The following is a 13,160-nucleotide window of genomic DNA, read 5'->3' on the forward strand; positions in this document are numbered from 1 at the left end:
TGGCCTCCAACACTCAAGGGATCCAGCCCTGTGAGCTCTGAGCTCATGTCCCACCACGCTCTCCCTCATGTCTGCTTCCGCCACTGGCTTCTGCTGCCCTCGGCACATACCAGACATGACCTTGCCCAGGGCCTCATACTTTGTTCCTTTGGAAGGATTTTCCCCAGAAGCCAGCTGACTTCCTCACTTCCTTTAATCCTTTGTGACAAGCTATTTTGCAAGAGTGACAGAGTCATTCACAGCACGTCTGTCATTCTCAGAACAAATTAAAAAAAACAAAAATCCAAACATGATATGTGAAAATTAAGAGGATTTTATTGACTTTTCTATGTTCTTGGAGAAAATCATTGACATGTAAAAGTCTGACATTGGGTATGAGATTGACTCACACTTCACACAGGCATCCTTGATTGTGGGGCAGACATGATCATTTCAACAGGACTTTCACATGGTAACAGTCACGAAATTGGCACACCATATTAAACAATGAAATCAAACAGCTAGACAAAAAGGATGCAGCTTTATGCCAATTTAAATCTCAACATGCACCACCCCTCATCCATGATCTCAGAATAATCTGCTGTGAGCTTATTAAAATATTAGCCAGAGAGTGTCTGAGGTCACAAATGATCGTTTACAAAATAAAACCTCTTTTCCTAGTGCTACTTGTTTTGTTATAGAAAAATATCACAAATAAAAATTAGTGCTATTCAAGGTGTTCATTTCAAAATCACATATGATACACAAGTTTCAAGCCATTGTTTTTGTGTCTCACACTGAAACATCACGATACATGATAGGAAACTGATTTACTGATTAAATGTACCTTGCCCAGCTTGGAAAACCCATTGTCTACTATGTGGACTGCTTACAAATGAAAGTGAGTTAAAACATTTTCAGTTATTGGGCACACTCGTAATTTGTTCCTCCTCAGAAACTACTCAGAAAAACTGCTTGAGAAACATGACAAAATTTGTATTTCTTCCTGATACAAGAAATTTGTCTAAAAATCTGTAATTATAAAACAGATTTGTTTTTTGTTTTTTAGTAAAGAAATGGCTAATTGTTTTTGTGGTTGGAATCTTATTTTCAAGATGATTCAGAATTCAATGTGGACCCCTCCTGGAGGGTGGGGAGAAGTGGCTAAGTGTTATAAGGTACACTGGACAACACGGGGGTGTTTCAAAGAGGACAACAGGGCACTGTCACAATCAGTCCAACTGTAATTCTTTCCTTTCTTGTGATTATGTAAATTTTAAAGAAAAGAGGTTTCTCACAAGCTATATACAGCAGCTTAAACCTCAGTGTTTCTTTTTCACGTGATATACAATTAAAATTAATTTATGACAAATACTTGTCACAGAAATGTATGTAGGCACATAGAAACTCTACAGCTTCACTGGAGGGGCGAGGTCTTCAGTGGGATCATGATTCTGGATTCCATTTCCTGAATAAGTGGAACTGAAAATAGGATCAGGGTTACTGCACTTGTTCTTTTCTAAACACATTATGGTAAATGACACTAACAGACAGATTGTGCTGCTTGAAAACAAGAGAATGTCATAATATACAGGATTAGGCCGGGCGCGGTGGCTCAAGTCTGTAATCCCAGCACTTTGGGAGGCCGAGACGGGCAGATCATGAGGTCAGGAGATCGAGACCATCCTGGCTGACACGGTGAAACCCCGTCTCTACTAGAAATACAAAAAATTAGCCGGGCGTGGTGGCAGGCGCCTGTAGTCCCAGCTACTCGGGAGGCTGAGGCAGGAGAATGGCGTGAACCCGGGAGGTGGAGCTTGCAGTGAGCTGAGATTGCGCCACTGCACTCCAGCCTGGGCCACAGAGCCAGACTCGGTCTCAAAAAAAAAAAAAAAAACAAAACAAAAAAAACATAATATACAGGATTAACCTCAAGGGCAGAAATATAGAAGTGGGCCCTGTATCAGCTGGCATCCTACAAGATGCTATTAAAATTACAACACATCAGCTGGGTGCGATGGTTCACACCTGTAATCCCAGCACTTTGGGAGGCCAAGGCAGGTGGACCACAAGGTCAGGAAATCCAGACCATCCTGGCCAACAGGGTGAAACCCCGTCTCTACTAAAAATACAAAACTTAGCTGGGTGTGGTGGCGCCTGCCTGTAATCCCAGCTATTCAGGAGGCTGAGGCAGGAGAAATCGCTTGAACCCAGGAGGCAGAGGTTGCAGTGAGCCGAGATCGCGTCACTGCACTCCAGCCTGGTGACAGAACAAGACTCCGTCTCAAAAAAAAAAAAAAAAAAAAAAAAAAAAGGAAGAAAAAATTACAACAGATGCTACCTGGAGATTTGTTTTATTTGTAGGAGGTGGGGAAAGTCTGTACTGTCTTATTGTGAGAAAAATGGTGATTTCTCAAACGTTCTTTGAGTAAGCAGCAAAATCAAATCAAATTATATAATTATAACATGCAATTATATGTTATATAATCTCTTGAACTAAAAGACAAGGTAACATCTACTTTCTAGGACAAATTACTCTTTTATTTTCTTGGTAGTATATGGGCTGAGATATACTTTTTTTTTTTTTTTTTTTTGAGACGGAGTCTTGCTTTGTCATCCAGGCTGGAGTGCAGTGGCACAATCTCCATTTCCCAGGTTCAAGCGATTCTCCTGCCTCAGCCTCTCAAATTGAGACAGGTTTCATCATGTTGGTCAGGCTGGTCTCGAACTCCCGACCTCAGGTGATCTGCCCGCCTCGGCCAACCCAAAGTGCTAGGAATACAGGCGTGAGCCACTGCGCCTGGCCAGAAATATACTTGCCATGCAACATGGCTGGTACTGATTACCTCTACCAATGCACTGGGTTATATTCAGCCAACTGTTTTCTTATAAAAATCAAGCAAACAGGGTTTCATAATATACTTATGTATGTGCACATGCATGTATTATGTACCCATGTATACATACTGTACATACAGGAAGTTTATCTAATTTCAAAATCACTCTTTAATTGATATATTAAGTTCTGATTTGGGATACTAACAATTTTGATGGAAAAGGAAAGCTTAGAAAAAATTTTATTTGTGTAATAAGTTTTCAGACAATATAGAAATCTACAAAGAAAGGTAATGATGTACAATTTACAACATCCAAGGGTCTGAAAACCGTAACAGATGATAAACATATTTGAAAGAATGGATATTCTGCTTTATTGAAAAACGTCATGTAAGTATTAGAGAAAAATTGACTATCTCCCTTCCCCTCCCAACCTGATGACTCACTATCCTAGTAACACACTATTATAAAAGCCACCTATTAGTGTCAGGGTGAAAGAACATGATTGAAACAGTAAGACAAAAAGCGTTATTTCATGGCTATTAAGAGATTACCTGTGTAATATACCAATTCCTCCCAGCCATGTTTGTGCCATGCTGCATTCCGTATGTCTTCCCTGGTCTGAAGATCCCTGTAAGCTTAAAAATAACCCCACAGAGAAGTAAGACTTAAAACATATACCCTGCATTCCACCCATACATATGTTAAGGTCTTGCTTCACCTGGGCATCTAGTTTTCTCAGGGACTACTTCAGGTGTGTAATATACTGGGCTGGGGAAACACTGAGCAAAATTATATTGGGCCATGTGGGAAAAGCAAACTTTCAGTCTTTTTTTTTTTTTTTTTTTGAGACAGGGTCATTCTGTCAGCCAGGCTGGAGCGCAGTAGCATGATGATGGTTCACCACGGCCTTGACCTCCTACGCTCAAGTGATCCTCCTACCTCAGCCCACTGAATAGCTGGGACTACAGGAAAGCGCTACCACATTGGCTAATTTTTGTATTTTTTTGTGACCAGGCAGACATCAAACTCCTGGGCTCAAATCATCAAACCGCCTCAATCTCCCAAAGTGCTAGAATTACAGGGGTGAGCCACCACACCTGGCCCATTCTTAAGTTAAAAAAAATTATTTGCTTGTTTGAGATGGGGTCTCACTATGTTGCCCAGGCTGGTCTCAAACACCTGGACTCTAGCGATCCTCCCGACTCAGCCTCCAAAACTGCTGGGATTTGAGGCGTGAGCCACCACATCCGGCCACAATTCCCTCTTAAGCTTTAAAATCTAGTGAATCTACAATATACCTTTATAAACCAAGTGAACTTCTCCAATAACATGTTAAATTCATGACCAGAAACTGTGAGACCACAGATAAGCAATGTCAGATCAACTTTACTCAACATTTATCTCGCACTACACTGATCTGGGTAGCGGGTGTGTTCCATGTGGTGAAGCCCCAGGATATGAGACAGGCAAGATCAGCCGTGGAGAGTGCTGTGGCCCATGCAAGGACACAGTGTACAGGGGAGCAGGGCAGGCAATGGGAGAGCTGTGGGAAAGGTGCAAGTTGACCAGGTGGGTGTTGAAGTTGAAAAGGACATCACTGATGTAGGAATGGGAAGAAAGGCGCTTCAGGTGGAGGGGGATCACCTGTGTCGTGGTACAATTCACAGGTATCTCATCCAGATGCCTTCTTTCTTTTTTACTTTCCTTTTATTTTTTTTGAGACGGAGTCTTGCTGTTTCCCAAGCTGGAGTGCAGTGGCGCGATCTCAGCTCACTGCAACCTCCGCCTCTTGAGTTCAACCGATTCTTCTGCCTCAGCCTCCTGTGTACCTGGGATTACAGGCATGCACCGCCATGCCTAATTTTCTGTATTTTTAGTAGAGATGAGGTTTCGCCATGTTGGCCAGGCTGGTCTCTTAACTCCTGACCTCAGGTGATCCACCTGTCTCGGCCTCCCAAAGTGCTGGGATTATAGGCATGAGCCACTGTGCCCAGCCAATATCTTCTTAATTACCTTTTTTTTGAGACAGGGTCTCGCTGTATTGCCCAGGCTGGAGTGCAGTGGCACAGTCATAGCTCACTGTTGCCTCAAACTCCTGGCCTCAAGCAATCCTCTTCATCTTGCTGTTGCTCTGTGAAACCTTGAGTCCTCCCCACAGGGCAGAGACAGGAGGTCTGCCCTGTTCCCCACAGCCTCTGTGAGAGCTCCGCCATTCACACTCTGGTGCCTGCCTGTTTGCAATTCCAGGATCCTGCATCTGGGAGGCCCTCTGCAAGCAGCTACAGGTGCTGATGTGAATGGAGCATGCACCTGGCTTGACCTCGGCCCAAGAGCCAAAGGGATGGAAACTTCCTCCATCCAATCCGGCCCTTCTAGCACCTGTGCTTATTCATAGACAGGGATGCCTGAGAGGGTTGCACACCATACACAGTGCAACAGTAATAACCAGCACCACACAGGGCTCTGGGGGCTCAGGAGGAGTGATGATGTTCACTACTGGGGAGGGGTGACATCTGGGGCAGGACGGGAAAGATACCAAAGATGGTGCCAAATAAAAGTGCGTGGGGATGGAAAAGGTGAGGGGGTCCATGTCCTGAGACAGTGGAACCACGTCTACAAAGGCAGACAGTGAGTATGTGCAGGAAGCTGCCGCTCTGGGTAAAATGCAGGCCTGCCTCTGCCAAGGAATTAAGAAGTCAGTCTACAAAGAAAGGCTGGGACCACTCTGTGGAAGGCACTCTGACTTCCCTGGCCTCCTTCTTCCATGGCTGCTTGCTTCACCCCTTATTCCTTTCCCCATCATCCCCACTCACTTTCAGCTCACTAATGCCATCAATCTATGGACTTGTACTGTTGACCTCGCTAGTTCCAGACAGCCCTGTACAGACTGTCCCTCTGTGACGTCTGGATTTGCTGTAGTGGTTAAGGTTACTGACTCAAGATGTGCTCTACTGCCCAGTACAACTTAGTAATGAACTCTTAAATCCCAGTAACTCAAAAAGGAAAAAACAGATACCCCAAAGATGGTGCACCATGTACAGCTGCCCAATCTGAGAGAAGAATCCTCCGACGGCTTCATTACCATCCTGTCTGAAGCGGATCGCACGAGCCCTGTAAGAGTGAGGTGATGTTTGTTTAAGACACTGAATTAGATACACTAACGAGAATCAGTAGACTAAATCTTTGCCATACTCAGGGCAGGCTGTTTAAAATGAAGACTTAATTGTTTATCAAATTGGTATCAAGCTATCTAACGCAAATCAAAAGTTATTTTATTTACTTTATTGTTATTTGAGATGGAGTCTCATTCTGTCACCCAAGCTGGAGTGCAGTGACACAATCTCAGCTCACTGCAACCTCCACCTCCTGGGTTCAAGCGATTCTCTTGCCTCAGCCTCCCGAGTAGCTGGGATTACAGGCGCCCACCACCACACCCGGCGAATTTTTGTGTTTTTAGTAGAGATGGGGCTTCATCATGTTGGCCAGGCTGGTCTCGAACTCCTGACCTCAGGTTATCTGCCCACCTCAGCCTCCCAAAGTGCTGGGATTACAGGCGTGAGCCACTGCACCTGGCCTATTTTTGAGAAAGAGTCTCGCTCTATCACCCAGGTTGGAGTGCAGTGGTGGGATCTCAGCTTACGGCAACTGCTACCTGTCGGGTTCAAGTCATCCTCCTGCCTCAACCTCCTGAGTAGCTGGAATTACAGGCACCCACCACCATGCTCAGCTAATTTTTGTAATTTCAGTAGAGACAAGATTTCCCTATGTTGACCAGGCTTGTCTCAAACTCAAGTAATCCGCCCGCCTCAGCCCCCAAAGTGCTGGGATTATAGGCATGAGCCACCACACCTGGTCTAAAAGTCATTTTAATGTATATGAAATGTAAGCATACTTTTCTGTAGCTATACTAATTTTTGTGAGAAAATGTACAGTATTTAATAATTATTAAAAATAAAAACAGCAATCTAAGAATGTATATATAGTTGCACTGGTGATTCTTGAAATAAAATCTAGAACTGGCAGAGGATGGGACCCGTCAACTTAAAAAGCATTGTTTCTCCAGAACACCCTGAGAGAAGCGAGGCAAACCTGGAACTTGAGCACCCAAGGTGCCACAGGGCACTGTAACCAAGGGAGACAGGGACCACCCTGGGGCAGGGCATTAAAACACAGGTGAAAGAAGCACACCTTCAAAGCAGCTGATGACTCTGAGATCCTGAGAAACACCCCTGCTCTCTGAACTACACAAGGGACTCTGCAACTTCTTGGATGCCAGAGGGAGGAACCATGGGAATGAAGCTTTTTGGCGCTACAACCTCGCTGCCACCGCTAGTGCAGGCAAAGCTGCCTCTTGTTTTTTTTTCTTTCTTACCAGAGCAAACCATTCAGAAAATGAGTACCAAAGGCATTCATAAATATGGAAGAAAGTACTAATATACATTGTACCTCTATGGACAACATCACATTGTGATCAGTTAAAAATTGGCATTTGGCTTAAAACTTTCCTTTTTAAGAATTTCCCACTGCAAAGGTATCAGCTCTTTAATTTTTTTTGAAACAGAGTCTTCCTCTGTCTCCGAGGCTGGAGTGCAGTGGTGCGATCTCAGCTCACTGCAATCTCCATCTCCTAGGTTCAAGCTATTCTCGTGCCTCAGCCTCCTGAGTACTTGGGGTTACGGGCATGTGCAACCATGCCCGGCTTTTTTTTTTTTCTTTTTAGATGGAGTCTCGCTCTGTTGCCCAGGTTGGAGTGCAGTGGTGCAATCTTGGCTCACTGCAACCTCCACCTTCTGGGTTCAAGTGATTCTCCTGCTTAACCTCCGGAGTAGGTGGGATGACAGGTGCCCACCATGACATCTGGCTAATTTTGTGTGTTTTTGGTAGGCATGAGGTTTCACCATGTTGGCCAGGCTGGTCTCGATCTGCCCCACCTTGGCCTCCCAAAGTGCTGGGATTACAGGCATGAGCCACCAGGCCAGCCTACAGCCCTTTATTTTTTTAGATGGAGTCTTCCTCTGCCATCCAGGAGTGCAGTGGCGGGATCTCGGCTTATTGCAACGTCTGCCTCCCAGGTTCAAGCTATTCTCCTGCCTCTGCTTCCTGTGAGCTGGGATTACAGGTGTGCACCACCACGCCCAGCTAATTTTTGTATTTTCAGTGGAGATGGGATTTCACCACATTGGCCAGGCTGGTCTTGAACTCCTGACCTCAAGTGATCTGTCCACTCCAGCTTACCTAAGTGCTGGGATTACAGGTGTGAGCCACTGCACCCAGCTCAGAGTCCTTTAATTTAAACACCTTTCATACTTGCACCAGACACTTTAAAAAAATATTTAGTGATGTATCTGAATTCCTAAAAATGTTTTAAAAATGTGCCTATTTTTTCAAAAGCAGTCTTCTAGAATCAAAGGTGAAAAGGAAGGGGCTTCAAATGATGTAGGGAGGTCAGCAGAAGATGCACAGTTAAGGTCTATCAAGAGATGACACACCATGCGTTACTCAGTAAATCCATACCACACCGCCCAGGCTCTAGCCTGAAGTCTCAGTCACATCAGGTTCCCACAGTTGACAAGACTTGGGAAGACAGATTCATTCTAATTCATTCAAAAGAGCTGGCAGCATACAAACAAGGATAGCAACCTACCAATAGTGACAGTGAAAGATGTCACTCTCAAGGCACAAGATGCTTGAGTTGGCTTGGCTGAGCATTCTCTTCCTGGAGGCAAACCTCATATATACTGAATGATAACTCAAAAGGGGGAAAAAATCCAAGAAAGAGTGATTTCCTGTGAGTGATGAAGCCAGTCTCCTTTTTTAAGACAGAGACTCTATCACCCAGGTTGGAGTACAGTGGCATGATCTTAGCTGACTGCAGCCTGGAACTCTTGGGCTCGAGGGATCCTCCTGCCCCAGCCTCCTGAGTAGCTGGAACTACAGGCTTGCGCCACTAAGCACAGCCAATTTTTTTTTTTTTTTTTTTTTTAAGAGACGGGGCCTTGCTATGTTGCTTGGGCTGGTTTCGAACTCCTGGGCTCAAGCAATCCAGTCTCCTTAAACTCACTCTACACCTCTGCTCTAATCCACCATGGTCTCAATGCCACAATGGGGACCTTACCCAAGTGCCTGGGTTTCTTTATGGTGAAAAAGGGACTTCTTGCTATTGCCCCCATGGATTAGCCACAAATAAGATGACATCTTTAATCTTTACATTGAGAATAAAGTGATCAATATCTTCACAGAAATTACAAATCTGATTATTGAAATTAAGCAAATCACTTCAATGTGCACTCTATTTGGAAGAAAAAAAACCTGGCTTTTACTGATAGTGGTAAGTATTCCAGATTATTCATTTCATTCTGAATTTTTGTAATTTAGTTATGGTAGGCAAAGAAAACATACTTGCCTGAGCCTGGTAACAATCAGAAGCCTGTACAGACGAGGTGGTCACCATCTTAGTTACCTATGTGCCAAAATATAAATTGAATGCTAAACTGGCTTTATAAATAATTTTTTCTTTTTTTTTTTTTGAGACGGAGTTTCACTCTTGTTGCCCAGGGTGGATTACAATGGTGTGATCTTGGCTCACTGCAACCTCCGCCTCCCAGGTTCAAGCAATTCTCCTGCCTCAGCCTCCCAAGTAGCTGGGATTATAGGCATGTGCCACCACACCTGGCTAATTTTTGTATTTTTGGTAGAGACAGGGTTTCTCCATGTTGGTCAGACTGGTCTCGAACTTCTGACCTCAGGTGATCTGCCCATTTTGGCCTTCCAATGTGCTGGGATTACAGGTGTGAGCCACCGCGCCCAGCCAAATACATTTTTAAATAACTGAATAACCCCAGTATGTCCCTGTGGATTCCACAGCGAGCGAGTCTTGATTAGTAATGTGCAAAAATTGAACTAGTGAGTGATCCTATTCTGTGAATAGCTACATGATTAACAGCAATAGTCCAAAAACAAAAGAGCAAAAATTGTATATAATAGCAGCATACAACCAAATATGTATTTCTTAGTTTTCAAATGAAAAGAAATTCTAACTTGCATTATTTAGCCTCTGAGGAGGAAAGATTCATTAGAAATAAAGATCATAGAACTATTTGTTGGAGCTAGAAGGGATCTTAGAAATTATTTCATGCACATCAGGAAATTTCATAACCAAAAAAAGAGAAAAACGGGGCCGATCGCGGCGGCTCACGCCTGTAATCCTAGCACTTTGGGAGGCTGAGGCAGGCAGATCACTTGAAGTCAGGAGTTCCAGATCAGCCTGGCCAACATGGCGAAACCCTGTCTCTACTAAAAACAAAAAAATAGCCGGGAGTTGCAGTGCACGCTTGTAATCCCAACTACTTGGGAGGTTGAGGCAGGCGAATCACTTGAACCCAGGAGGCAGAGATTGGAGTAAGCTGAGACTGCGCCACCGCACTCCAGCCTAGGCAACAGAGCAAGACTCTGTCTCAAAAAAAAAAAAAAAAAAAAAAAAAAAAAGAAAGAAAGAAAAAGAAAAAAGAAAAGAAAGAAGATATAAGTTGAAGTTAAAAAAAAAAAGTTATGAAATGCCAGTTTAGGAAACAGAAATAGCAAGTTGCCAAAGAAAAGTAAGAGTTCACGTAATCACTTAAAAGAAATATACACAAACACCTCCCCCCAAAAAGAAAAGCAGGCCGAGCGCGGTGGCTCACACCTGTAATCCCAGCACTTTGGGAGGCCGAGGCGGGTAGATCACGAAGTCAGGAGATCAAGACCATCCTGGCTAACACGGCGAAATCCCGTCTCTACTAGAAAATAAAAAAAAAAATTAGCTGGGCGTGATGGCGGGCGCCCGTAGTCCCAGCTACTCAGGAGGCCGAGGCAGGAGAATGGCGAGAACTCGGGAGGCGGAGCTTAGGAGGCTGAGGCAGGTGAATGGCGTGAACCAGGGAGGCGGAGCTTGCAGTGCGCCGAGTTCGCGCCACCGCACTCCAGCCTGGGTGACAGAGAAAGACTCCGTCTCAAAAAAAAAAAAAAAAAAAAAGAAAGAAAGAAAAACAGCAAAACTTAAGGTACAGAAATACGTTGAGTTTCAAAGAAAAAAATGCTCAAAATATTTTAATTAGATATAGATGTATGCTTCAGATTATTTTAGGAAACGATCCCAATGTTTCAAAATTATATATTTTGAGATGGAGTCTCACTCTGTCGCCCAGGCTGGAGTGCAGCAATGCCATTTTGGCTCACTGCAGCCTTCGTCTCCTGAGTAGCTGGGACTACAGGTGCCCGCCACCATACCCAGCTAATTTTTTTTTTTTTTTTAGTAGACAGGACTTTACCATGTTGTCCAGGCTGGTCTCAAACTCCTGACCTCAAGTGATCTGTCTGCCTCAGCCTTCCAAAGTGCTGGGATTACAGGCGTGAGCCACCATGCCCAGGCAGTATTTTTAGCTTCCAAAGAAACCCCATAATGAAGTAAGTATGGAAACTGGTAAAAAGAAAACGCTAACAATCTCACCATCACAGAACCCTAAATGTCACTAGCATTTTTCTTTCCATTTCCTGTCCCAGGCACTAACCAGCTAACCAATGGCCAATAATTTATTCTTGCATCCCTCTTAACTATTGAGGCTTTTTTGAGACAGGGTCTTGCTCTGTTGCCCAGGCTGGAGCGGAGTGGCATGATCATGGTACGCTGCAGCCTCAACAGCGAGGGCTCAAGTGATCTTCCTGCTCAGCCTCCAGAGTAGCTGGGACTACAGGCAGGAGCACCACCACACCTGGCTAATTTAGTATTTTTTGTAGAGATGAGGTTTCACCATGTTGCCAAGGTTGGTCTTGAACTCCTGGGCTCAGGGGATCCTCCCACCTCAGCCGCCCAAAGTGTTGGGAGTAGAGGTGTGAGCCACAGCACCCGGACTATTGAGGCTTTGTATGTCTGTCTTTTCTCATAATAGTCAGGATTTCCAAAAACAGTATTAAATCTTAATGGTGAAAGGTGGTTATTTTGTTATAGTTGTAATCAGCATGCTTGTGTGTCTCGTATTTGAATTTAAGGTAGCTGCTGGGAGGACATGGAGAGCTGATCAGGGCTAGTGAACTAGCCCTCTGGCTAATCCCACCCTCTGTTGATAGGCAAAGCTGTTTCTACTTGCAGGATATTATAAAACATGCTGCTATGGTCACTTATATAAGTGTTTACATGGATGTTTGCTTTCTAACTTGCATTATTTAGCCTTTGATGATCCGAAAAGGAAAAATTCACTTATACACATATGTATAAGTGTTTATGCGGATGATATCTTTTGGGTAGACACCCAGGAATGAAATTGTTGGGTCGTATGTAATTTTTTTTTCTTTTTTTGAGATAGAGTCTTGCTCTGTCACTCGGGCTGGAGTGCAGAGGCACGATCTTGGCTCACTGCAACCTCCACCTCCTGGGTTCAAGTGATTCTCCTGCCTCAGCCTCCCGAGTAGCTGGGATTACAGGTGCCCATCACCACGCCCGGCTACGTTTTTGGTATTTTTTAGCACAGATGGGGTCTTGTCACGTTGGTCAGGCTGGTCTCGAATTCCTGACCTCAGGTGATCCGCCCCCTCAGCCTTGTGAAGTGCTGGAATTACAGGCGTGAGCCACTGCGTCTGGCCCACATGTAATTTCATGTTTACCATTTTGAGGGACTACTAGACTGTTTCCAAAGTGACTGCACCATTTCACATTCCCATCCGCAATATCGGAAGGGTCCACTTTTTCCTCACCTCACTAACAGATGTTATTATCGCTCTCTTTTAAGTTATAGCTGTCCCAGTGGGCAGGAACTGGTATCTCATTGTAGTTTCACTTTGCATTTCCATAACGACTAAGGAGGTTGAGTCCCTTTTCATAAGCTTATGGGCATTCATGTATTTTCTTTGGTGAAATACCCATTCAAATCCTTTGCCTGTTAAACATTTTTAAAGTTTATTTTATGAATTTTTTTTTTTTTGATATAGGGTCTGTAGCCCAGGCTGAAGTGCAGTGGCACAATCTCAGCTCACTGCAACCTCTGCCTTCCAGGTTCGTGATTCTCGTGCCTCAGCCTCTCGAGCAGCTGAGATTACAGGCATGTACCACGACACCTGGTTAATTTTTGTATTTTTTGTGGAGACAGGGTTTCACCATGTTGCCCAGGCCGGTCTCAAACTTCTGATCTCAGGTGATCTGCCCACCTCAGCCTCCCAAAGTAGCTGTGAGCCACCTGGCCTAAAAATTTTTTAAACATTTTTTTATCATGGTAAAAAACACATAACATTGAATTTACCATCTTACCCATTTTTATGTAGTGTCCAGTATATTTATACTGTTACACCACACATCTCCAAAACATTTTCATTTT

The 13,160-nt window shown here is 44.1% G+C and overlaps 1 protein-coding gene across 3 annotated transcripts in view; it reads right to left on the bottom strand.

Moving 5' to 3' along the window:
- Window positions 1–293: 293 nt before the first annotated feature.
- NIPSNAP2 (nipsnap homolog 2) overlaps window positions 294–13,160 on the bottom strand; it is a 38,103-nt gene continuing 25,236 nt past the window's right edge. For all 3 annotated transcript variants that reach the window (XM_071095218.1, XM_011710949.2, XM_071095217.1), the window contains 3 exons: window positions 5,834–5,928; window positions 3,369–3,452; window positions 294–1,461 (listed from right to left, as the gene is read on the bottom strand). In XM_071095218.1, the coding sequence (XP_070951319.1) occupies window positions 1,397–1,461; window positions 3,369–3,452; window positions 5,834–5,928 (244 nt within the window). In that variant the 3' untranslated portion in view covers window positions 294–1,396. The remainder of the gene's footprint in view (window positions 1,462–3,368; window positions 3,453–5,833; window positions 5,929–13,160) is intronic.

The sequence above is a fragment of the Macaca nemestrina genome, chromosome 4 (genome assembly GCF_043159975.1).
Source record: "Macaca nemestrina isolate mMacNem1 chromosome 4, mMacNem.hap1, whole genome shotgun sequence".
NCBI classification, from domain to species: Eukaryota; Metazoa; Chordata; class Mammalia; order Primates; family Cercopithecidae; genus Macaca; species Macaca nemestrina.